Source organism: Antechinus flavipes, chromosome 2 (assembly GCF_016432865.1).
Source record: "Antechinus flavipes isolate AdamAnt ecotype Samford, QLD, Australia chromosome 2, AdamAnt_v2, whole genome shotgun sequence".
NCBI lineage: Eukaryota > Metazoa > Chordata > Mammalia > Dasyuromorphia > Dasyuridae > Antechinus > Antechinus flavipes.
The window spans coordinates 61,845,029-61,871,176 of NC_067399.1; the positions used below are offsets into that span (position 1 = coordinate 61,845,029).

Consider the following 26,148-nt stretch of genomic DNA (forward strand, 5'->3'; position numbering starts at 1 on the left):
ATCAAATGCATGGAGAACGGAGTCAAGTTTATAAAAACAAACTTATTCTTCAATTTAGAAATGATCAAAGGATATGATCAGACAATTTTCAGGTGTAAAAATCAAAACTATACATAACGATCACTATTAAATCCCAATTGATTAGAGCGATAAAAATTAAGACCACTCTGAGAACCACTTCACATTTATCAGATTGGTTCATATGATAGAACAGGAAAATTATTATGTCAGAGGGGATGTGGAAAAATTGAGATGCTAATGTACTATTGGTGAAGTTGTGAACTGATTCAACCATTCTGGAGAGCATTTTGGAGCTATGTCCAAAGAGCCATAAGACTGCATACTCTTTTACCCAGCAATTGTTCTATTAGGTCTATATCCCAAGAGATGTTTTTAAAAAGGAAAATTATCTTTATTTATAAAATAATTTATGTCAGTTCTTTTTGTGGTATCAAAGAATTGGAAATTGAGGGGATGCCCATCAGTTGGGAAATGGCTAAACAAATTGTGCTATGTGATTATGAAGGAATATTATTGGTTATAAGAAATGAGGAGCAGGATGGCTTCAGAAAATCCTAGAAAGACTTACATGAACTAATGCAACATGAAGTGATTCCAACTAGGAAAACACTACATGGTAGCAATAATATCATATAATGATCAACAATGAATGCCTTACCTATTTGATCAGTATAAAAATCTAAGACAATTTTGAAGGACCTGATGTAAATTGTGTCCCCTTTAACCTTTGAGGGTGCCCTGAAACTGTGTCCCCTTTAATCTGTGGCGGAAGGGTGATTCGGGGTTTCTAGCTCTCCCTGAGAAAAGCACACCTTTCCCAGACAACACCCTTTCCAGGTTAACTGGTCTCACTCAATTGAAGATCTTGGCCAGGGGCATAATCACCACCCTCTATTGAATTGGAGATTAGTCCCTTGAACTGCTCCCAGCTTATGGGCCTGGGAAAACCCCACAAGAGCCTCAGAAGGCTAAATAAAAGGCAACTCTGAACCCCAAATCTTCACAGAAGTCCTAACAGGATCTTGCCCATTGCTGAAGATATTTTCTTCCCAGTGTAACCCCCCTTTGCTGTCTTCCTAACAAGATCATGCCCACTGAGAAGGCTGTCTTCCTAGCAAGCTATCTTCTCAGTGTAAATTCCATTCTTTGTCACAGGAAAATTGTTCATTATTGGGGCAGCTAGGTGGTGCAGTGGATAGAGCACCAACCCTGATGTCAGGAGGACCTGAGTTCAAATTTGACATCAGACACTTAACATTTCCTGGCTATGTGACCCTGGGCAAGTCACCTAACTCCAATTGCCTTAAAAAAAAAAAAAAGAATTGTTCATTATCTAAAACCTAGGCAAATATGCTGCTGTGAAATTGGCATACAACACTGATGAACTTATCTAGGCAACCAGATTTTGACATAATTTCCCATAAGCCCTCACAATTTACGGAATCAAAGACTTTGATCAGATTGAGGAATATTGTGTATAGCCCTCTATTGTGTTCCTGGCATTTCTCCCAGAGTTGATGAGCAGCAAATACCATATCAAATGTTCCTCAGTCCTTTCTGAAGCCACTTTGGCTGTTAGGTATTTGATTATCTTCCAGATGAAGAATCAGTCTATTAATTAGGATTCTGGCAAGAACCTTGCGAGTAATGACTAAGAGAAAGACCCTTTTGTGATTGTCACAGGATAATCTATTTCTTTTACCTTTATAGAGATTGATAGAGTAGTGTCTTTGAATTCCTGGAGAATAACCTCCTCTTCCCATATAACCCAGAAATTTTCACTATTAAAGTGGATGCCAATATGCATTGGTAGAGAAGGTGTCCCTCTCTGCGGGACTGCTACCAATGAAATCATGGTCCAGTCTCCCTCCCCACTCCCCTGCCAAGGCATTGAAATGATCTTACCGAAGGTATCATATACCCAAACTCATGATTGTTGACTCCAAGCAAATAGGGAATTCTTGGAAATTTTTTCTCTAAGAGGAGCTCTTCTGGGAACTTTGGTAAGAAAACACCATCCACAGTGGCTTGGATTAAAGGTAGCTACAAGAGAAGAAGATACTTTTTCGTTGAGTTATTCTTTCATTTTGGATTTATCTACATAAGATCAGGAATCGGGAAATTAGGGTTTTCATCTTACATTTATCTTTAACTTGCTGTCAGACCTTAGAAAAGTAATTTCCCTTCTTTTGGACACAATTTCCTCATTTATAAAATGGGATTGGGTTTGACTAGGTCCCTTCTGGCCCTGATTTTTCATATTCAAAAGCCTCTATTAGCTTTATCATTCTGTGATCTGTGTCCAAACATTCTGTTCAAAGTCTCTGACAAATTTCATGTTTTTGTTTCTAAGATGCTTTTCATCTTTGCATTCTATGATCTGTGTCTTAAAGTTTCTTCCTTTTCTGGGATTTTCTTTGATGGCTGATCTCAGCATATTTCTTTCTGGTATATACTTTTGGTTCTTCTTTCTCAAAGAGCTAAAGGAAGCTATTTGGAGAAGGACCTACCATTGTTCAAGGATCTGGTTTCTGATCCTTTGACAGATAAAGGACCATGTTCACTAAGGAAGGTTCCCCAGCTTGCTCCAGTCTTTTCACATTCCTATGACTCCTCCAGGAAAATAATTCTACCTTCCTTATCTCTGTTTCTCATATTTACTCTCCTTCTTCAAGACCAAAATGTTAGAAGGCAAAGTTGTAGTCAACACAGTATCTATGCCAGACTTAGCCTCTGATTTAGGAATTCATCATTAAATATTGGAGAAGAGCATGAGTATTTAGTTGGGTTGGTACTCTGAACCCATGTCCTTGTTTGGCCATGAGCCAGGGCAGATAGCTCAAACTTAGAGAGCTGGATTTTGAACTCCAATGAACACCTTCCCATCTGGCAATCAATTCATTTCCGAGTCATCTTTTATGCTTAGTCTGGAACACCATGATCTCTGTGGACCAAAGTTCTGGATGGAATAGAGGAAAAAATCTCTCCTTGATTTTTAGAGACAATGGAAAAGAAGGGAGGGATCTAGATCTTTTGCCAGGAGAATAGGCATCTTTAAATTCAACCTAGTACAGTCCATCAGTTATACCAGAAACACCAGAAATATTCCCAGAAGAAGCAAACTCACAATTGATAATTTCCTGTTGAATATCATGTTTTCTTTAGTCTGTAAGCACTGGAACAAAGTAGCTGAGTCGGAACCTTCACAGCCAAAGAGGCGGGCAATCTCCTGGTTGTTTCAAAGGAACAGAAATTTATAGGCATCAAAAGAAGGGACTGAGGAGATTTCTGTTTCCTAGTTAAAAGATTTAGGAGACTGGGCAAGTTCTCCAACCCCATCTGCTCTGCCCCCTACCTCAAAGTCTAGATCAAATTTTCTCCAGGTCATTTGCCATTAGTTCAAACTTTCTAAAGATTATCATGAAATTAAACAAGTTTTTGAAAATTCAGGGCCTAATTTTCTAAGGCATATTAGCCATTGGGAAAAATTTGCTGAGGATTAAAAAATCATTCATTTAGGTCAAGAGAGATCCTTAAAGATCTTCTAGCCTAATCCTTCCCTTTCATTTATTTATTTGATTTTTTTTTTTCAGTTAACAATAATGTACTTCCTTTAGGAATAAAAGAAATAGGAAATCCATTTTCCTTCCTCGATTTGGGGGGGGGAAGCCCAACCCCCAACCCTTGCAACAAAGATTCATAGTTAAGCAAAATAAATTCTGGCATTGGCCATCTCTCTCTCTCTCTCTCTCTGTATATATATACATACATATATATATATATATATATATATATATATATATATATATATATATATTACTCTGTACTTTGGCTCTATCACTTCTCTATCAAGGGCATTGCCAGTCATCTTGACTTTTGTCTTGTCATCAAATGTCTATGACTTTGGAGACAGAGTAAAGCTGATGACTTTACACAGCTCTGATTCACTTAAATCCAACTAATTCACAAGTTAAGACATCACTAGCATGTTACTGATCCTCTCTGAGAATGAAGGATCAAATACAACAACGAAGAGGTATACCTTTTGTCCTTTTTAAGGATGAAGAAATGGGACCTTAGAGAGATTTCACAATTTCCACAAAGTGATTTACAGAGGATGCCCATTTGGGTCTTGTAATGGGAAATCCAGCATCTTTTCCATATCCCCATGGGCCTCAGGAAACACTTCACTGATTTCTCCAACAACAATCAATGATTAGCCCAGCTTAAGAGTAGACATGATTGTAGATCTTGTACCATTATAGGATGTGGGAGGCCAACCTGACCTGGCCTAAAGTTGTCTGCCTTGGCCTGAGCTAAAACCACATCGACACACTCTACCTTTACTTAAAGCTAGAGCCTCAGAGAAGAATCTAGGCCCTGGAGAGAGCCATCCTCTTCCAGAGAGACTGATTGTGGATCAGAGCATAGTATTTTCATCTTGTTGTTGTTATTGTTTGCTTGTTTTTTTTTTTCTTTCTCATGTTTTTTCCCTTTTGATCTGATTTTTCTTGTGCAGCATGATGGGACTTTGGGAATGGGAATATGTTTAGAACATTTGCCCATATTTAATCTGTATCAAATTGGTTGCTGTCTTGGGGAGAGAGGATGGAAGAGAAAAATTTGGAATACAAAAATGAATGTTGAAAACTATCTTTGCATGTATTTGGAAAAATAAAATATTATTAAAAATAAAAAAATAGAAGGATCTAGGTCCTAATCAAAGATAGAAACATAGCCTGAAACAGAAACAGCAGGTTCTTGACCAAGCAGGAGCTCAGAAAGGCATGTTCCCTGTGCAAAGCATCTTTTAAGTACAACTCAATCCTTGTGATTTTGGGATAATAACAATAATAGCAACTAACTACATTGTGATTTAAGGTTTACAGAACTTTACCTATGTTATCTCATTTTATCCTCACAATCACCTTGTGAGATAGAGACTATTATTATTCAATTTTAGATAGAGACCATTTTATAGATGAGAAAGCTGGAGACTAAAAGAAGTTGTATGGCTTGCCCAGGGCAAGACAACTACTAAGTGTATGAGGCTAGATTTGAACTCAGGCTTTTCTGACTCCAAGTTTAATATACTATATTTATACTATACTATACTATAATACTATATATAATATACTATCTATTTTGTTACTTTATATCATTTTATAAATACTCTTTGACTCTTTCAATATGGACTCAATATTGACTCAATATAAAGACGTCTGCTGAAGTTAGGCTACAGAATTGATGTCATCTGTGAGGTCAGTCATAGTTTTAAGGATCTGCCCTGCCCCCCCAACACAGTCATGTGGCCGCTTATTTCCCCCTCTCCTCACTCCCCAGTGTTTGGAGAGAGAACGTGCCACAGATGCTCATGTTGAGTTGAACCCATATTGATGCTATGTTCTTTCTAGGTAGTGTGATGGATAAAGAATGGAACCTGGGGACAGCTAGATGACACAGTGGATAGAGCACCAGCCCTGAAGTCAGGAAGACCTGAATTCAAATATAGCCTCAGACACTTAACTCTTCCTATCTGTGTGATCCTGGGCAAGTCACTTAACCCCAATTACCTCAGGAAAATCAAACAAACAAAAAAAGAATGGAGCCTGGGATCAGGAAAATCTGAATTCAAATCCAGTTATAGACACTCTTTAGCTGTGTGATTATGGATAAGTTACAATCTATGTTTGTCTTGGTTTCCTCATCTGTAAAATAGGGACTGTAACAATACCAGGGAGGATACAAGGACCAAATGGGATAATATTTGTAAAATGTCTGGCACAAAGTAAGCTTTTTCTATACTTTTTCCCTTTTAATTTCTTTGTACAGCCAAGCAGGGGGGAACTCTGCTCAACTTATATTTTCTCCATCTTATGACTTTCAAACTCTTCCCCTTTCTACTCATCTTTAATTGTGCCAACTCTGTGATGCTGAACTCTGAAATCTCCATCATTGATTATAAACTGTTGTTTATCTTGCCTGCCTAAACAGCGAGGTAGTGCAGTGGTTGGAGTGCTGGATCTGGAGACAGGAAGAGCTGAATTCAAATCCAGCCTCAGAGATTTACTAGTTGTAAGACCCTGGGAAAGTCACTTCACCCTATTTGCCTCAGTTTCCCCATTTGTAAAATGATCTGGAGAAAGAAATAGCAAAGCACTCTTGTATCTTTGCTAAGAAAACCCCTAGTGAAATGAGCAGAACTAGGAGATCATTATACACTTCAACAACGATATTGTATGAGGACATATTTTGATGGAAGTGGATTTCTTTGACAAAGAGAACTGAGTTTCAATTGATAAATGACGGACAGAAGCAGCTACACGCAAAGAAAGAACACTGGGAAACGAATGTGAACTATCTGCATTTTTGTTTTTCTTCCCGGATTATTTATACCTTCTGAATCCAATTCTCCCTGTGCAACAAGAGAACTGTTCGGTTCTGCAAACATATATTGTATCTAGGATATACTGCAACATATCCAACATATATAGGACTGCTTGCCATCTGGGGGGGGGGGGGTGGAGGGAGGGAGGGGAAAAATCGGAACAGAAATGAGTGCAAGGATAATGTTGTAAAAAAAAAATTACCCTGGCATGGATTCTGTCAATATAAAGTAATTATTAAATAAAAATTTAAAAAAAAGAAAGAAAACCCCTAAAAGAGGAATCTCTCAAACCTGGTATTGGATCTAACCTTTGAGATCTAACCTAAGGAGACCTCTTTAAAATGGATTTGAATCTCTTAGACAATAGTCATTGAAGAATAAGAAGCCAAGTACTTACATGAAAAGTGGACTGAGGGTGGTCTGTGATGATACCTGACGTGGTGAGAACCCCACTCTGTGTGATGGCTTTATGGAATAGGCCTTTGGTCATAGGAGACAGCACCTACAAGAAATGAGAAAGAGAAAATCCAAGAGACAGATACTCCACAGGAAGAATTCTAGTTTAAGAGAATCCACATTCAAGGGAATATTGGAAATCAGGCTGGTCACCTGAATTAGAATTAAATAATATTAGATCTATAGCCCAGCTTCCTCAATCTATAGTCAATTAATGGTGAAGTCATGATTTGATCTCAGTTTTTCTGCTTTCTGATCCAATGCTCTTCCTACTATACCATGCTTTATTTGTCTCAATGGGGAAATCATCTGCAAACTCACAAGTGCAGAGACAGACATTCCTCCTGCAGATTGTCCAGAGATGGTCACACAGTTGGGGTCTCCTCCAAAGTGAGCAATGTTGCTCTGGACCCATTGTAAAGCAGCCACCAGATCCAAGAATCCCCAGTTACCAGGTGCAATCTTATCTCCAGTGCTGAAAGCCAAAGGGAGAGCAGGGAGAATGAGATCAGCTTCTGCCTGCTAGGAAGACTTATATTCATTAAGGTTTTAGATGAAAACATCAGGCATGCATGTCAAATTGCAAATGTCAGGTCTCTTAAAAGCATACCTAACACATTGGGAGATCAAATCTGGCTCTAAACAGATGTAGGAAAGCTAGAATGGTGGTCTGGATATGTGATAACATTGAATAGAGATAAATATAAAATTCTGTACTTGGATTTAAAAAACCAGTTTGTGTAGGTACAGGACTGAGGAGATAGAGTGGTAGATTTTAATTCAACATGAGAAAGAATTTACTAATACTTAGAAAATTTGCTAATGTTCTGATGATTTTTGGGGGAGGTAGCTCACTCTACATCTCCCAGGATATACTGGATAACCATTGCCAGGGATGTTGTTGAAAGGATTTTTTGTCAAGATAGGAGCTGGATTAAATGAAGTACTCAGATATTGTGTTTCTGCCAGAGTGCCAAATGGGTCTTCCTAGGGTTCATAGAATTATTGAATGTTAACACCACTAAAGACTTTAGAAACCATTTAGTCCAAACTCCTCCATTTTACATATGAAGACATTGAGGCCCAGATTGGGGAATGGCCTTGCCCAAGATCACAAAACTACTTTAGTTACATTCTCACCTCAAAAATCCCTGGAATCCCAGTCTGTATTGAACTGTTACCACCACAATCTCTTCATAGGCTGATAAAGGTGACCCATCATATGAGGAAGCTGTTCCAATTACAAATGCTCCCCCATGGAACCAAACCATCACCTAAAAGAAACACTGATGGTAGCAACATCTTGGAAACAATCTCTGGAAAATCTATAGTAACTCTAAGGAAGATTCCTTCTTATTGACTGGGCTGAGAGATCCCTAAAACAAGTATTCCCATCCCTGGTCAACTTCCCCTTGATTAGCATGGTAGGTCTCTAAGGAAGGGCAAAACCCAGGCATCTGTCGTCATGATTCCCAAAATCACTGTAGGGAGAAATGAGAAAGAACTTTTTCTAGGGTTCAGGTTCTCCAAATGAGGAAATGATCCAGCATGGGAAAAACTTTCCTTAGGAAACTTGAAATCCAAAGAAGAATCTTGTTTTGGGGAAATCCTTGACTTCAGTGCTAGAAATTCTAGCTCTCTCTCTAGCAACTCTGAAGACAAGGATAGAGTATTAATTTTAGTCTGTCAGTCAATAAGTATTCTTACTAAGTGTTAGGCATTGTGCTAAGCACTAGGAGTACAAAGAAAGACAAATACATGGTCTTTACTCTCAAGAAACTTACATTCTAATAGGGGAGACAACATGCAAAAAAATTAATTACACATAGAAAATATATCAAGCATAAAATATAGGTAACTTGAGAAAGAAATTTGTATGTTTGGGGGTGGGAAAGAAGAGCTTGAAAAGACCTTTTGCAGAAAATGAGATTTGAGCTGAGTCTTATAGACATCAGGGAAGACAGAAGACTGAGACTGGGGAAGGGCATGGTCAGCATGAGGGATAGCCTGTGAAAAGGTATGCAGTTGAGAGACAATGTACTGTATTGGAGAAAAAGGAAATGGGAAAAAGGCCAGTATCTCTTGATTGTAGACTCTGTGGAAGAGATTAGTGTGTGTAAGAATGCTGGAGAATAACCAGACAAACAGAGGATTTTATATTTGATCCTGGAGGTAATAGGGAGTCACTGGAGTTTACTAAGTAGGAGAGGTCTCCATCAGATTTGTGCTTTTGGTGGATGGGTTGGAGTGAGGAGAATCTTGAGACTGAGAGAAGGGAAGGTGACTGTGAATAGTCCGAGAATAAGGAGATGAGGGGCTGTCACTACCAAGATGGTAATAGTATCAGAGGAGGAGGTGGAGCAGGATGGTGTAAGAAAGATGTTACAAAGTTAGAATTGACAACAGATTACAAATGGGGAGGTGAGTACAAGTAAGGAGTCAAGGAGGACATCAAAGTTAGCATGACATGGGAGGATGATGATATCCTTGACCTAGGGAAATTAGGAAGGGGTTGGGAGGAGGGAAACAAGCATTTATTAAGCACCAACTATTTGCTTGGCACTATGGTAAGTGTTGTACAGATATCATCTCATTTGATCCTCACAACAATTCTGTGAGCAGATGCTATAATTATCCTCATTTTACAGATAAGGAAAGTAAGGTAAACAGAAGTTAAGTGACCTATCACATATGAGGCTGGATTTGAACTGAGATCTTCTGAATTCCAGACCCAGTGCTCTATCTCTTCAGTCCAGAGGTTTCAAAATAAAAGCAGCATTACTTACAGGTAACTTAGCCTTCTTGTGTCTGGAGGCCGGGGTGTAGATGTTAAGATAGAGACAGTCTTCAGATATTGGGAAGAGTTGCTGCTTCCCATCTAAAGTGTTTTTCATAAGGTCTGTCCTTTCTAACTCCTGCAAACACCTTCATGAGGAAAAGGAAAATCAGGCAGGAATAGATTTTATAGAGATTGTTTGAAACAAGTAGGAATCACCTACTGGGAATAAGAGGTCTTGAAAAAGACACTTCAGAAAATCTTATTGGATTGAGAGCTGGAAGTGACCTTAAAAGATATTTGTCCAATTCCCTTTCTTTAAAAAAGAGGAAATGAGCATGGGACATTAAGTTATCTGCCAAAGATCACGTTAGTAGTCACTAGTATTGGGATTGCCACAGAACTCTGCTCCTTTGTGGGACCCATTGCTATTGACTTCATTTTATTTCTTTCCCATACCTGCTTCTTGCCTGGTTCTTACATCACTTAAGAAAGTTAGCTCCTGTTAAATGTCCACTGAGTGACCACTATTCATATAATATTTTATGGCGTACAGAGCCCTTATAAAATCATCTGAGAGAAGCAATAAAATTCTCACTAGCACAACCCAGAATTGGAGCCTCCCCCAACACCAGAAGGATCTCATTAAGCATTATTACAAAAGCTATTGACAACTTCTTTATGCTTCTGGGGCCCGGCTTCAAGCACCTCCCGTATAGAAAGGAGGCTTGTGGTCTTCTCTGAGCTATTGAACACCCAACTGTTGCCTCAGCCCTCCCCACAATTATGCCGTCCTGCCTTCTTTATTGTGTTTATTCTCACATTGGAGGGAATGTAGTGGCATCTCTTACGCCCTCCCAAGGCTCAGCAGGCTGTGGCGGAGAGAATCTCCCAGCTCCCAGGGGGGGCTTGGCAAATGGGATTCCCAGGAAAACATCCACACGATGCTCAGTTCCTTTGACAGTGACCTGTTTCCCCCGGACTCGACCAAACTGAGTCATTACTTCAGGCCCAGCAGCCTCTTGTCCTATAGAACAAAAAGGTTCTTTCAGAAATTCAATTTCCATAAAAACTAGGAAGTGGTTCTTTCCACCGTGTGTTTTTTTTCCTTTCAGAATTCCCCTCCCCACATAGATAGTACTTTTTTCCTATTAACATCCTTATTTTTAAATTTTATTTTTAATTTATGGAATGTACAAGCATTTCAACAATAGTACAATAAAAAAGATGATTGCACATGAAACTGTAGAGCTACTATGCACAATTCACTATTCCTTTCAAATATGCAACAAAATTATTATAATATTATAATACATATTATTATCATAATATATTTTTTCTTTCCTCCCCTTCTTGTTCCCATCCTAGAAATGACTACCATTAGATACAAATAAGTGTGTGTATGTGTGAGTGTGTGTGTGTATATATATATATATAAATGTATGTATGTATATATGTGTAAAATTGTTCTACACATACTTCTACTTATCAGTTCTTTCTCTGTATACTATTGGTGTCTTTCTTCATTTGATTTTTATAGTTAATTTGGGTATTTATAATAATCAAATAATCACATTTGCTCAGTCATCCTTAAACAATGTTGCTATTACTGTTTTCTCTTACAATTTTCTCTTGGTTTGTACATTATTTTGTACATTTTGTACAAGTCTTTCCACGTTTTTCTAAAATCAGAACTCATCATTTCTAATAATACAATGGTATTCAATCTCAATCATATACTGCAACTTATTCTTCCATTTCCCAAATGATGGGAATCCCTACAATTTCAAGATTTTTGCCAACACAAAGACAACTGCTATAAATATTTTTTTCCTTTTTACCTAATCATCTTTGGAAATAGACCAAGTAGTGATATTGCTGAGTCAAAGGGTATAGGTAGGTTAAAAATTCTTTGGGCATAATTCCAGATTGCTCTTTAAAATGGTTGGATCAGTTCACAGCTCCATCAATAATGAATTAATGTTTCAGTTTTTATATTCCCTTCCAACATTCATTACTTTCTCCTTTTATCATTCTAGTCACTCTTATGGGTGCAAAATGATAGCTCAAACCTGTTATTATTTCTCTAATCAATAATGATTTTGAGCATTTTTAGTTTTGATTTCTTCATTGGAAAAATTGCCTGCTCATATCCTCTGACCATTTATCAGTTGGGGAATGATTTGTATTCTTCTTCCTTTTTTTTTTTTTTTTTTTTTTTTTGGTAAAGCAATTGGAGTTAAGTGACTTGCACAGGATCACATCATATTCATATAGATTTGACAAAGTTCTTTACATATTTTAGAGATGAGACTTTTATGTGATAAACTCTAAAAATGTTCTCTCCTGATTTTCTGCTTTCCTTCTGATTTTGGCTACATTTGTTTTGTTTATACAAATCCTTTAAAATTCAATGTAGTTGAAATTATCCATATCATATGTTACTTTCTATCTATTGTTTATTTATATATTATTCACCTGTCCATACACCTGATAAGTAAAATGTTCCATATTCTTCTAATTTTTGTTGTAAAATCTCTCTTTATATCTAGGTCATGTATCCATTTTTACTTTATCTTGTAAATGGTGTAAGATATTGTTCTATGCCCAGTTTCTGCCATACTACTTTCCAATTTTTCCAAAAATTTTTACCAGATGATGAATTCTTATCCCAAAATCTTAAGTCTTTACATTTACCAAATACAAGATTATTATGCTCATATGCTGCTGTAAATTGCATGTCTACTCCATTCCAGTGATCTACCTTTCTATTTCTTAGTCAGTACCAAATAGTTTTGATAATTATTGTTTTATAATATAGTTTAAGATCTGGTACTGCTAAACCTCATTAAAATTTTTTTTTCATTATTTGGTATTCTTGACTTTTTTCCCAAATGAATTTTGTTAATTTTTTTCCTAACTCAGTTTTTAAAAATTTAATATATTAATTAGTTTGGGTTAAATTGTCATTTTTATTACTAGTCCTGCCTACCCATGGACAATTAACAATTCTCCAATTATTTAAATCTGCTTTTATTTGATAAAAAGGTTTTTTAAAAAATAATTTTGTTTATGTAGTTCTGGGTTTGTTTTGAAAGTTGTGCTCCTAAGTATTTTATACTTTTTAGAGTTATTTTAATTGGTGAATTTTTTTTATTATTATCTCTTAGAGTTTTGTATGTGACATATAGGAATATTGATGATTTATGTGGATTTGTTTTATATGTTGTTACTTTGCTAAAAACTAATGATTGTTTTAACTATTTTTTTAGTTGAGTCTTTGGGATTTTCCAAGTATATCATCTGCACAAAGAGATAGTTATATTGTCATTCCCTATTCTGAATAGGGAATTTTCCTTCTTTTTCTTCTCTTATTGCTATTGCTAGGATTCCCAATACAATATTAAGTAATTTTGTTGACAGTGGTCAACCTTGTTTCACATCTGATCTTACTGGGGAGGTTTCTAGTTTATTCCCATTACAAATAATGCTTGATGATGGCTGTAGATAAATAGTTTCATTTTTAAAAATCAATTTAAGGAAAAATGTATTTATACCAACATTTTCAAGATTTTTAAAATAAAAATAAGTATTGGACTTTATCAGAAGCTTTCTTTTTCTGCATTCAGTGATATAATCATAGTTTTTTTTTTTTAAAAAAACTTTTAATATTGATATAATCAACTATGTTAATAGTTTTTCTTATCCCTTCATTCCTTGTATAAAAAACCACTTGATCAGAATGTGCAGGATTTTTATAATATAGTGTTGTAATCTTCCAGCTAGTATTTTATTTAGGCTTTTTATATCCATATTCATTAATAAAATTAATGAAAAATTTATTTTTCTGTTTTTATTCTTCCTAGTTTAGTTATCAGTATCATATTTGTTTTATAGAAGGAATTTGTAGGATTCCTTCTTTACCTATTACTCCAAATAATTTATTTAATATTAGAATTAATGGATCTTTAAATGTTTGATAGAATTACCTTGTAAATATAGCTGGTCCTTGTGCTTTTCTCTTAGGAAGCTCATTTATACTCTGTTCAATTTTTTTTTTCTAAAACTGATATGTTTAATTATTCTATTTCTCTTCTAATTCAAGCAATTTATATATTTTTTAAAATATTCTTCCATTTCACTTAAATTTTTAAATTTACAGGCATATGATTGAGCAAAATAACCCCTTATAGTTGTTTTCATTTCATCTTTACTAGTGGTGCTTTCACTTTTTTTATTTTTGATACTACTGATTTGATTTTCTTTTCTCTTTTTAAAAAGTAAATTAACCAATTATTTATCTATTTTTAAAAATAAAACCAACTTCTAGGGCTTTAAAATTAATCCAAAGCCTTTTTTACTCTCAATAATATTAATCTCACCTTTAATTTTTAGGATTTCAAATTTAATATTTACCTCAGGTTTTAAAATTTGCCCTTTCTAATATCAAATTCATTAGTCTGTTCTTTCTCTACTATATTAATATAAGAATTTAGAAATATAAAATTTTCTGTAATCATTGCTTAAATGTATCCACAGATTTTGATATGTTGTCCCATTATTGTCATTCTCTTTAATGAAATTATTATTTTTATGATTTATTCTTTAACTTACCAGTTCATTTTTTATCTGTCATTTTTTATTTTTTTATTGAAGCTTTTTATTTTCAAAACATATATAAAGATAATTTTTCAACATTGAGCCTTGCAAAACCTTGTGTTCTAATTTTCTCCCTCTTCTCCCACTTCCTCCCCTAGATAGCAAGTAATCCAATGTATGTTAAATGTGGTTTAAGAAAAATGTAAATCCAATATGGGCATATATATTTATACCATTATCTTGCTGCACAAGAAAAATCAGATCAAAAAGGAAAAAAAATTAGAGAGAAAATAAATTCAAACAAATAACAAAAGATGTGAAAATGTTATGTTGTGATCCACACTCAGCTCCCACAGTCCTCTCTTTGGGTGTAGATGGATCTCATCATCACAAGATCACTGGACCTGGCCTGAATCATCTCATTGTTGAGAAGAGCCATGTCCTTCAGAATCGATCATTTTATAATCTTGCTGTTGCAATGTACAATGATCTCCTGGTTCTCATTTCACTTGACATCAGTGTAAGTCCTTCCAGGCCTCTCTGAAATCATCCTGCTGATTGTTTCTTATAGAACAATAATATTCCATAACATTCATATACTATCACTTATTCAGCAATTCTCCAACTGATGGGCATCCACTCACTTTCCAGTTTCTTGCCACTACAAAAAGGGTTGCCACAAATATTTTTGCAGATATGGGTCCCTTTCCCTCCTTTAAGATTTCTTTGGGATATAAGTCCAGTAGAAACACTGCTGGATCAAAGGGTATGCACAATTTGATGACCCTTTAAGCATAGTTCCAAATTGCTCTCTAGAATGGTTAGATCAGTTCATAATTCCACCACAATGTATTAGTGTCCCAGTTTTCCCATATCTCCTCCAACATTTGACATTATCTTTTCGTCATCTTAGCCAATCTGAGAGATGTGTAGTGGTACCTTAGAGTTATCTTACTTTGCATTTCTCTGATCAATAGTGATTTAGAACACCTTTTCATATGACTAGAAATGATTTCAATTTCTTCATCTGAAAACTGTCTGTTCACATACTTCGACCATTTATCAATTGGAGAATGGCTTGAATTCTTATAAATTTGAATCAATTATCTATGTGTTTTAGAAATGAGGCCTTTATCAGAATATAAAAATGTTTTCCCAATTTATTGCTTCCCTTCTAATCTTGTCTGCATTAGTTTTGTTTGTACAAAAACTTTTTAACTTCATATAATCAAAATTATGTATTTTGTGTTCAATAATGAGCTTTTTTTGGTCACAAATTCCTTCGCCACAGATCTGAGAGGTAAACTATCCTATGTTCTTCTAATTTGCTTATAATATCACTCTTTATGTCTAAATCATGAACCCATTTTGACCTTATCTTGGTATATCATGTTAGGTGTGGCTCAATTTTATTCATTCTTTAAGATTAGGTTGTTTAATCTCCAAATAGTTTTTAATCTATTTCCTTTGTCCCTTGTTAAATACAATTCCCATTGCATTGTGATTTGAAAAAGATCCTTTTAATTTTTCTGCTTTTAAAAGAGTTTTATGCACTAATATATGGTCAGTCTTTGTAAAAGTACCATGAATTGCTAAGAAAAAAATTGTATTCTTTTCTGTTTCTATTCAGATCTCTCCAGATACTATATCTAATTTATCTAAAATTCTGTTCACTTCCTTAACTTCTTTCTTTCTTTTTAAAGTTAGATTTATCTAGTTCTGAAAAGGGAAGATTAAAATTCCCTAATATTATAATACTACTTACTATCTCCATTTGTAATTCATTTAACTTTTCTTTAAAAAATTTAAATGCTAGTATTTGGTGCATATAAGTTTAGTTTCCTCATTTATCTCTCTTAATTAAATCGATTTTAGCTGTAACTTTGTCCGATATCATAATTGCCACCCCTGCCTCTTTTGTATTAACTGAAACTATAGACATTGTAAAATATACTTTTATTAACTTTTAGGACATAGCCTGCTTCAGATCCAAAGATGGGAAAGGGTTGAAAATAGATTTGGATTCAGAAAATTCTTTAATTAATAATCCAGATCATTGCTATGTTTAAGACAGGGTCTGTTGATTTTTCATTTTAGAGCATCTCAGTAGAGCTCTTATGTCTGGTAATGAATTGCCTGATGAGGAGGGCATTGCAGACCAAGAAAGAGGTTATGGACTCTATACATGAGAAAATCCTCTTACCCTTTTCCTTTTCTGGTTTTCTAGGTCTGAAAATCATTTCCCTCATATAATCTCAACCAGTGGGAAATAGCCAGTTGATGAATGGGAATTTCCTCATGCTTGATGAAGTATTTTCTGGCAGATTTCCAAGTACATTCATATTGCCTGTGAAGCCTATGACCCCCTTCTCCCTTTCTCATTAAAAGAGTTAACAATTGGGTGTGAGGAAATTCCTAAACCTTCCATATTATGTGTGAATGTAACTGTAGGCAATGCTTTCTTAGCACAATAACTGCTTTAATATAAGGAAGCATATTAATTTTTTTTTTTTGTCTGAGGCAATTGGGGTTAAGTGACTTGCCCAGGGTCATATACCTAGATAATATCAAGTGTCTGAGGGCAGATTTGAACTCAGGTCCTCCTGACTCCAGGGTGGGCATTCTTATCGACTGCACCATCTAGCTGCCCCAGAAGCATGTTAGTTTCATAGTCCTTCAGTGGTTATACCTTCTAGTCATAAATTTATAAAGTAAGCTTAGATGGCCCCAAAACACCATCTGATCTCACACTTTATGTACTTTAGGTAAAGCCCAACCCCTCTCTTTCCACATAGCCATACCTTAACAAAATTTTTATAGAAAACCATGGTTTTGTTCACTATTTAGCCAGTCTCAATCAGAGAAGATCAGTCAGCTTGGTGACTAAGGATGACTTGCTAGCAAGATAAGAAAGCTTACCTGCTTGCCCAAGGCTCTCCAATAGCCTTAATGGCATAATCATTTACCCCTGTAAGCATAGATGGCTGTGTTAGTCTTGCCCAACACCATTCCTGACCCTAGGCATTTACACTTGTATTTACAATGAATATCATGTATTGTGCATTGCTCCTGATTCAAACTGAGTTATTCATGGCCAGCACTTCATATCAAGTTTTGACATGCAATTCTCTTGACCTCAGCTTGATGGAGATTTTTAGCAGGGAGGACAGTATAGCTTGGGATTGCATCCCTTAGTCAACTTTATTGGGAATATCCTTAACTAACCCTACTCCTCCACTATAGAATCATAAACTTGTAGGCTCAGAAATTTAAAATGAAACAGGACTTTAGATATGGAATATTAAAGCTGCACAAACCCTTTAAATATAGAATATATGAGTTGGAAGAGAACTTGGAACAAAGAAAATTGGAACTGGAAGAGCATTTAGAATGCTGGAGGTTGAAGACTTTTAAAGCTAGTGGAGGTCTCAGAGCCTAGAATGTCAGAATTGAAAGGGCCCTTAGAATATAAATTGCCAGAACTAGAAAGATATTTAGAATGTCAGAGATACAAAAGACCTTAGACTTTGAAGCTAATGGAAACTTAGGACAATGGAGTGTTAAAGCTAGAAAGGCTCTTAGAAGTTATAAAAATTAGAAAGTTAGAGAAAGAAGTAATCTTAGATTATAGACTATATATAGACTATAGATTCAACCCTATATGGGTTGAAAAATACCTTGAGTTTACCTAGCTTTGGTCACCCCTTAGAGTTTATCACCAGTTCTTCCCTTCCATGACCATTCTCCCCACTCTTCCTCACTTATTCCCAAAGCTAACTCTCTGTCATCAAAATCTTAAAGCTATGGGGAACTGCTACCTCTGATGAAAAGCCTAGGGATTTTCATTCTGAGTTTTCTGTCTTCTATCGAATCTGTTCTACCTACCGGTCCCCTTCTGGTTTCCTTCCTTGACACCAGAGGGAGAACTCACTGGGGACAGATTTCAGCTTAACTTTCCCAGGATAGAGATTGAAGAGACTCACCCTCAGCTGGGAGAATCAGGAGCCAGATAATGCAGGTCAAAAACCAAAGCAGAGACTTCTGTCCTCCTGGCATGCTTTTCTCTGGATCTTGTTGTTGTTGAAATGTTGTAGGTGCATAAGAATAAATCCCAGAATTTCAGACTTGTAAAAATATTGTGTCTATTAAGAGAGAAGAACATTAGGATTTGTAAACTTTTAGACATACTTTAAATATTCCTGTGTTCAATTTTGCTATGACTTTCCAAAAACCACAAATCTGCCAGAGAAATTTTTTGTTTTTCATGGTGCTAAGTCACTGGAATTGATAGAAACAATACTTATGTACTTAGTACTTATTAGAGTTCACAGCTTTAAGAAAACATATATAAGGAGGCGCTCCCACAAGCCCACAGAAGCCCACAAACCCACTCTCTTGGAGGCAGAGTCAGATTCATTCCAGCTTCCACCTGTGTGCCAGCTGGAGACTTTGGATTCAGAGGGAGCTAGAGGCGGAAGCTAGAAGAGACAAAGGACTAGCAGCAAACGCTCTCGGAACCAAGGAGAGAGATAGGCCTCTAAGAAAGCTAATTGGTCATTTTGAAGGAGACAATAAAGGATTTGGACCTTTAACTCTTGGCTGCATTTGAGGTGATTACTACACTGAACTGAAACTAAAGCTGCTCCCAGAAGCCCTCTGAGAAACCTGCTCCCAGAGAACATTATATTTTAGAGAAGAACACTACACATGCCCATTGGATTGGTAAAGTTGACCAAAAAAAAAAGACATATAGTGGAAGGGCTGGGGGGGGGGGGAAGGAGAACAGGTGCATTGTTGTACTATTGGTGGAGCAGTGAATAGATCCAATCATTCTGAAGAGCAATTTGGAACTCTGCTCTAATTAAATTGCATATCTTTTGATCCAACAATACTGTTACTAGGTCTGTATCCCAGAGATCATAACAAAGGAAAAAGAACCTCCAAGCATAAAAATATTTATAGCAACTCTTTGATGGCCAAGAATTGAAAACTGAAAGTTAATCTATGAATTGGAGAATGGCTGAACAAATTATGGTTATATAAATGTGAGAGAATACTATTGTATTATAAAAAATGATGAGTAGAATGGCTTCTAAAAAACCTGTAAAACTTATCTAAACTAATGCAAAAACTGAAGTGAGCAGAATCAAGAGAGCAATTTATAAAAATAACTACATTATCATAAAACAAACAACTTTGAAAGACTTAAGAACTTTGATCATAGTGACCAATCACAATTCCAGAGGACTCATGATAAAACATGAAACATCATCCTCTAGCTGGGAAATGATGGACCCAGTGCAGATTGAAGGATACTTTTTTGTTTTGTTTTATTTTGTTTTCATGGCATGGCTGATTCAGGAATTTATTTTTCTGAGATACACACACACACACACACACACACACACACACACACACACTATAATATCTGGCTGATTTAGTCATTTGTAATGGGATTTGTTTTCTTTGCAAATCACTGGAGGAGAAAAGGTGGGAGAGAGAATTTCAAAAATGAAAAAAAAATAAAGTTGAATTAAAAAATAGAAGACAGGTCAAATTCCACCCTCTGTTGAAGGATTTTCCCAGTCCACACCACTCCTTTCCCCTTTTCTTCCTTCTGAAATCACTTCCAATTTGTCTTGTTTGTATTTTATATGTACATAATTATTTGCCTGCCCTTCCCCCCTCATCCTTAGAACATGAACTTCTTGAGGTCAGAAATGGTGTTTGTCTTTCTTTGCATCCCCAGTGCTTGGCACAATGTTTCCAACATACAAAGTGTCTAATTAAAAGTCCCAGGTTCTGTTTGAGTCTGTTTTTAGAAACAGTTACAAAACATATAAAGAATAAATGGGTCTTTCAAATATTCTCCTGAATGGTATTCTTGAACACCAAGTCAGGATGGCAGTTTTTTACTTTGAAAATTTCATGAAACATGAAAAAACAAACAAATCCTCGCATTCTTTTTCTACTTCCACCTTAGCCCACTTAGACAGCACTTACAGTCATACTCTGTAAAATGATAGACCAAATTCTTTGAACGAATGCAATTAAATCCAAAATTCCTATTATTGCAGAATAAAAAGATCAGCAAAAAGAAGTCAAAAACTTTAAGAGAAAATTTTCCATCAGAGAATACAAAGAGAAGAGAGTAGATGCATTCAGTAGTTTGAGTCTTCAAGCTTGTCTCTTTGTACATCATTGCATTTTATATTCTCTTGTCCTAAAGCCTCCACTCAGTTAGTATTGCTAATCTCCTTTCCCTGGGGTACTTCCTCATTAGTACCTGAAAGCTTGAAAGAGAGGTGACATTTGGATAACCTTCAAAAAGATGATATACTCACAAGTAATTGAATTAAAATATTTACTTGATTTTTCCCCAGTTATATTTTAAACATTTTTTTATATGTATCAGCCTGTATATGTATATGTATCACCTTGGTGATTTTCTTAAGTTAAGAAAATACTTGTAAGAGAAAGAGATAATAAGCTAATTTGTGAATTATGATTGTATTTATGATGTAATTTAGGAGAGCAATTTCTAGTTCCAAATGATTTTTCAGGGTAGAAATTAATGTGTTTGGGTTTTAGCACCAAATAATAAGATTGATATGGGCATCAAATTGTTGAGATCTGGTCATGTGAAGAATTCACAATGGCCATTCTTTTTGGCAAAAGATAGATTTATTTAGAAAACGAGGTTACAGACAAAATGAAGAGATACAATAGACACCACATATGGTAAATATGAAATAGAGTTGGGAGATAACAATTAACAGTGGAAAAAACCAGTTCCCTAGTGAAACTCACAACTAACTGGAGAAAAGGAACATCCTGTGAGGTTGGAGTATGCTCTTAATTGGCAGACTAAATTCATAGAAGAGTTTAGCACCCTAAAAGAGTTAGTTAGCTATAAGAAGGAGAAAGACACCATGAAGCATAGTGGGGGAATGAGAGGAAAGACGCCATATGGCATTAAGGAAGAGTGAAGGGAAAGACAACCTGAGGCAGTTGTTTTGGTGGGTTTAATTCAAGGAGAATTGAACAAAGACGCTATGAGCCACGGATATATTTAGAGTGGAAATTTAACCTCAAAGGTTTGATATAACTTGGATTTCTGATTGAACATATCTAGGTGGGGCTACCCACAACCTCCATAAAAGGTGGGACTATAACATTAAATTGATCTCCCTCAGTTTCTTTCCCTATTGGGCTCAGGCAGTAATTGTATCACTACCTCAGGCCCTCTCAGTCAACCCCACCTAATAGCCCATCATTTATACATTTCAAATTATACATTTGCCAAAGATTATATGCTACTTGCTCAGAAGTGTTTCCAATTTTTTTTTAATGGTCAGTTCAACAGATTGAAGTGCGCTCTCTCTCTCTCTCTCTTTTTCTTGAGTTTTTTTTTTTTTTTTTGATAGGAGATTGTTTTCTTTCACAACATGACTTTTATGGAAATATTTTGCACAGCTTCACATGTGGTTTCTTAATGGGGGCTGGAGTGGGCAGAAGGGGAAGAATCTGGAACTCAAAAATTTTAAAAACAAATGTTAAAAAATGTTTTAAATATAACTGGGGGAAAATATCAAGTAAATATTTTTAAATTAAAAATGGTCAATTCAACATATAACAAAGTTGTTATACGTAAATATGTGATAAAAAAAGAAATGTAATAAAACAGTTATAAATTTTATAAATTTTTTATCTGAGGAATGCTAGCCTTTCATTTGTTGAAGACCATAAAAGACTTTTTATGATTCTAACAATCTGTTAGGTAAAGAGTATAAAAAGGAGGTTAATTAAACTGCTTACTTTTTTCAGTTCCAAAAAACAACTATCATGCAGAATACACACCCTAAGCCTTGTTCTATGTGAGAGAGGCTTCTAACATTTGTTTTCCAAGAACTGCTATCAGTTTGACATTAGGTGACCATGACTTTTCTTATCAAATCTTAGTGTCAACTGAATTTTACCGTTTCTTTTTAGTGAAAAACCCTTTCTTATTTATTTATGAAGTTCTTCTTGATGCCTCTTAATTCTAGTGCCTTTTCTGTGCTAATTTCCTACAATATATCTTGTATATAGCTTGTTTGTTTTTGTATTGTTTCCTCCATTAGACTGTGAGGTCCTTGAGAATAGGAACATTTTTTGGACAGGCTTAGTTTGTATCCCTAGAACTTAGTACAGTGCCTCAAACATAGCATGTTCTTAATAACCATTTATTGATTAAATGATAGATTACTTATCAGTCAAACCACAGATTGAAGAACAAAGTATCAGAACATAGAATATAAGAATTGCAAAGGATTATAGAATAGAATATTAAACAAGAATATTAGAATTGAAAGAGTCCTTAGAACAGAAGAACATTCTAATAAATAGAATGTTAGAGATGGAAGGTACCTTAGAGATCAGCAGGGTCACTCTTTCATTTTATGAATAGGGAAAGAGAGGTTTGCATAAAGAATTCGCTTTCCCAGAGTCATACAGCAAGTAAGTGAAAGAGACAAGTCTCTTGGTCTCAAATTCAGCCTCCTCACTATATCAGGTAGTAACTCTATTTTTTGTAAAGTTGCCTCTGATGAGATTAATTCTGGGTACAAAGCTACACTGATCCCACTGGACCTATCAGAATATTGATGGGAACAGGACCAGGGAAAGGACCAGAGAATTGTTTCATCAGGGTCTTACCAGATAAGGTCCCCAGGGTTAGACATCTTTTATTTCTTTGTCCAAAGCATTCAACACCTCCATTTTCTATTCTATCCATTCCACTATTGAGTCTTACTCTGAACTCTGATTATAAACTGTTCTTTTAGATAATCAGAGATCACATTTCTGTAGTGTTCTGTTTTTCAAAGTACTTTCCTCATAGAAGCCCTGGGAGGTAGGATTCACAGAATCACAGATTTAGAACTGGAAAGAACCACATCTAGTTCTATTCTTTCATTTCACAGAGGAGAAAATTGAAACTGAGAGAAGAAACAAGTTACATCACCTAGGTGATCAGAATTTGAACTCCAAATGCTTTTTTCACTCACCATATTGCCCTGTCCATTTTACATATGTAGAAACTGAGAATTTTCCAAATGGAATTATCTTCCTATGGTTGTACGGTGAATTAAAGACTTTCTTAGAAAAATGATCATATATGGCTCTTTTCAACAGCAAGGTGATTCAGGCCAGTTCCAATGGTCTTGTGATAGAGAGCCATCTGCATATAGAAGACTGGGAATTGAGTATGAATCACAACATATTACTTGCTTGCATTTTGCTTTCTTTCTCATTTTTTCCTTTTTAATCTGATTTTTCTTCTGCAGCATGATAATTTTGGAAATATGTATAGAAGAATTGCACATGTTTAACATATATTTGACTAATTGCCATCTGGGGAGGGAGTTGGGGAAGGGAGGGTAAAATTGGAACATAAGATTTTGCAAGGGTAAATGTTGAAAATTATACATATGTTTTGAAAATAAAAAAAAAACTTAAAAATCACCAAGAATGTTGACCTCAGAAAGAGGAAGCCAGGTTACTGATTACTCACAGCTTAGAAGTCTTGCCCTTAAGTACCAGGGAAGTGACTGGGTGTTCTCTAAGTTTAGAAATTTATGTAGGCTGGCAGCTTCTGGCTTACATTGCTCCATGATGGGCATGTTACACATAGAGGACAAAAAGGCCCTGAGTGACCTTTTGAAGTGGCATTTCAACTTGACTGCCTTTCGTCTAAAAAACAGATCTTTTTTTATTTTTACATCACTTATGTTTCCCCATATCACTTTTATGGTTAACCTGCCTTAGGATTGCAAGCTTAGGTCTTGTTTTTTCTTTTTCTTTCTTTCTTTCTTTTTTTTTTATTAAAGCTTTTTATTTACAGTACATATGCATAGGTAATTTTTCCAACATTGACTCTTGCAAAACTTTTTGCTCCAAATTTTCCCCGCCTTTCCCCCAACCTTGTTTTTTTCTAAGAGATGTGTCTATAGTTCTCAGCCTTGCTTTATAACAGACACCAGGAGGTTTAGGAAGAAAGGTCACACCACACACCTGGCATCCAAGTATATTTGGATTAGTCCCTTGCCATCTATTGAAATAACAACAGAAGAAATTTGACAACTGCAGAATCATAGAGTCAAGTGGGACTTCAGAAATCTGTTGATGCAGTCTATACCTGGGGAAGAATCTTTGCTATAAAATCCCAGAGAAGTGATTATTTAATTTCTACTGAAACAATGTCAGAGCCAGGGGACTTACTACCTCCAAAAATAAGTACTCAAATATTACAGGGCAATGAGAATTATTAAGTTCATGACTGACCTCGAACTGGAGGGGAACTCAGAGGTCATTTAGTCTAACTACCTCCTCATTTTAAAGATGAGGAAATCCAATCTCAGAAAGTTACGTGATTTACCCAAGTCTATACAGGTAGTAAGCTTGAGAAGTGGGATTTGAACCCAAGACTTCTGACTCCCAAACCAGTGAGTACTCTTTCCACACCACTATTCTGGTTTCCAAAATCTTTCTTATAATGAACCGATAGTTATTTTTCTCTTAATTTCTACCGATTGGTTGTTGTTCTGCCTTCTAAGACAAGCAGAGCAAGATATTTGGATTATACTATTCCACATGACAGCCCTTCAAATACTTGAAAACTGGCATCAAGATTTTCCCTAAATTTTCTTATGTCCAGACTAAATATCCCTAATTCTTTTGGCTAATTCTAAGTCTATTTAGAGTCAGCTAGGTAGTACTAAATAGGTGGATAGAATGCTATATCGGGAATAAAGAAAATGTGAGTTCAAATATGACTTCAGATACTAACTAGTTATGTCATCCTGGGCATCCTTCATCTCTGTCTCAGTTTCCTCCTCTGTACAATGTGGGTAATAATAGCACAGAAATCTCTAAGGGTTGTTGTGAGGATCAACTGAGATAATATTTATAAAGTGCTTAGCATAGTGCCTGGGTTAATAGATGAATGTTCCTTTCTTTTCTTTTGGCTAGTTTTGAATATTCTCCCTGTTTCAATCTTCTAAAGATAAGGAACTGGTTTTGTATAATTATGAGAATCCAATACTCTTTGTATAATATGGTCCCCGGATCTATACATAGTAAGAGTATAGTTGGAGTCTGCTGCAGGCAGAGGACAGTGAAAAACCAGTTGTGTTTGGAACAAAATATCTCTATTGACAAAATCTCAAATCACATTAACATTTTCGGCCACCAGGCTTAACTAATCATCCCTAAGGAGACTATAGTGACCAAGATAATGGTCTTTTCATAGGACTTGTCTCAGTCATAGCTGCTCCAAATAGAAGCAAAATATTTTGGTTTTCCCTCTCTCTTACTTTTTTCCTCTTGGGGAAAAGTGATTAAATTAAATAAAAACCACATATGCCAAGATAGATAAAGATTATTTTTGGCTTCTAAGAAACCAAATCCTCCCAAACCTAGTGCTGGGATTGAAGTCAAGGGATCTAAGTTTGAATTCTAGCTTTGTAACCCTTACTATCTGTGTAATATTGGGCACACATCCCTTTCCCTTCTCTGGGATGCCAGAGGACCCAGATCATGGTATCTTCATGTTGTTCCTCTTAAGTATAGAATATCTATTATGTGTCTTGCTCTACTAGGTTGGATTTGCTTTTCTTTGTCCTTCAACTCAATGCTGCAGCTAAACTCTCTGAACCTGCTTGATTCTGGATGTGATCATTCTTAATGCTGTTTTATTTCTGTTGCCTTTAAGACAAGGGGTATAGGAAAAAAAATCAGCTGCTACCTCCTTCTCCCAACAGGATTTCAGGAGAGATGCAAGAGAAACAGCAAAGAGATTTGCCCTCTCAAGATCTGGCCTCCTATAGTTTATCTGGCTCTTTAGAAGTGCTATTTTCAAAGGCCAAAT

At 35.7% G+C, this 26,148-nt stretch overlaps 1 protein-coding gene across 4 annotated transcripts in view; it reads right to left on the minus strand.

Moving 5' to 3' along the window:
* LOC127547932 (carboxylesterase 3-like) overlaps positions 1-26,148 on the minus strand; it is a 68,734-nt gene that overhangs the window by 36,209 nt on the left and 6,377 nt on the right. For all 4 annotated transcript variants that reach the window (XM_051975062.1, XM_051975061.1, XM_051975060.1 and 1 more), the window contains exons 2-9: positions 18,224-18,382; positions 10,464-10,668; positions 9,652-9,790; positions 8,006-8,139; positions 7,187-7,340; positions 6,807-6,911; positions 3,149-3,250; positions 1,927-2,064 (exon numbers count right to left, since the gene is read on the minus strand). In XM_051975062.1, coding sequence (XP_051831022.1) covers positions 1,927-2,064; positions 3,149-3,250; positions 6,807-6,911; positions 7,187-7,340; positions 8,006-8,139; positions 9,652-9,790; positions 10,464-10,668; positions 18,224-18,296 — 1,050 coding nt within the window. In that variant the 5' untranslated portion in view covers positions 18,297-18,382. The remainder of the gene's footprint in view (positions 1-1,926; positions 2,065-3,148; positions 3,251-6,806; positions 6,912-7,186; positions 7,341-8,005; positions 8,140-9,651; positions 9,791-10,463; positions 10,669-18,223; positions 18,383-26,148) is intronic.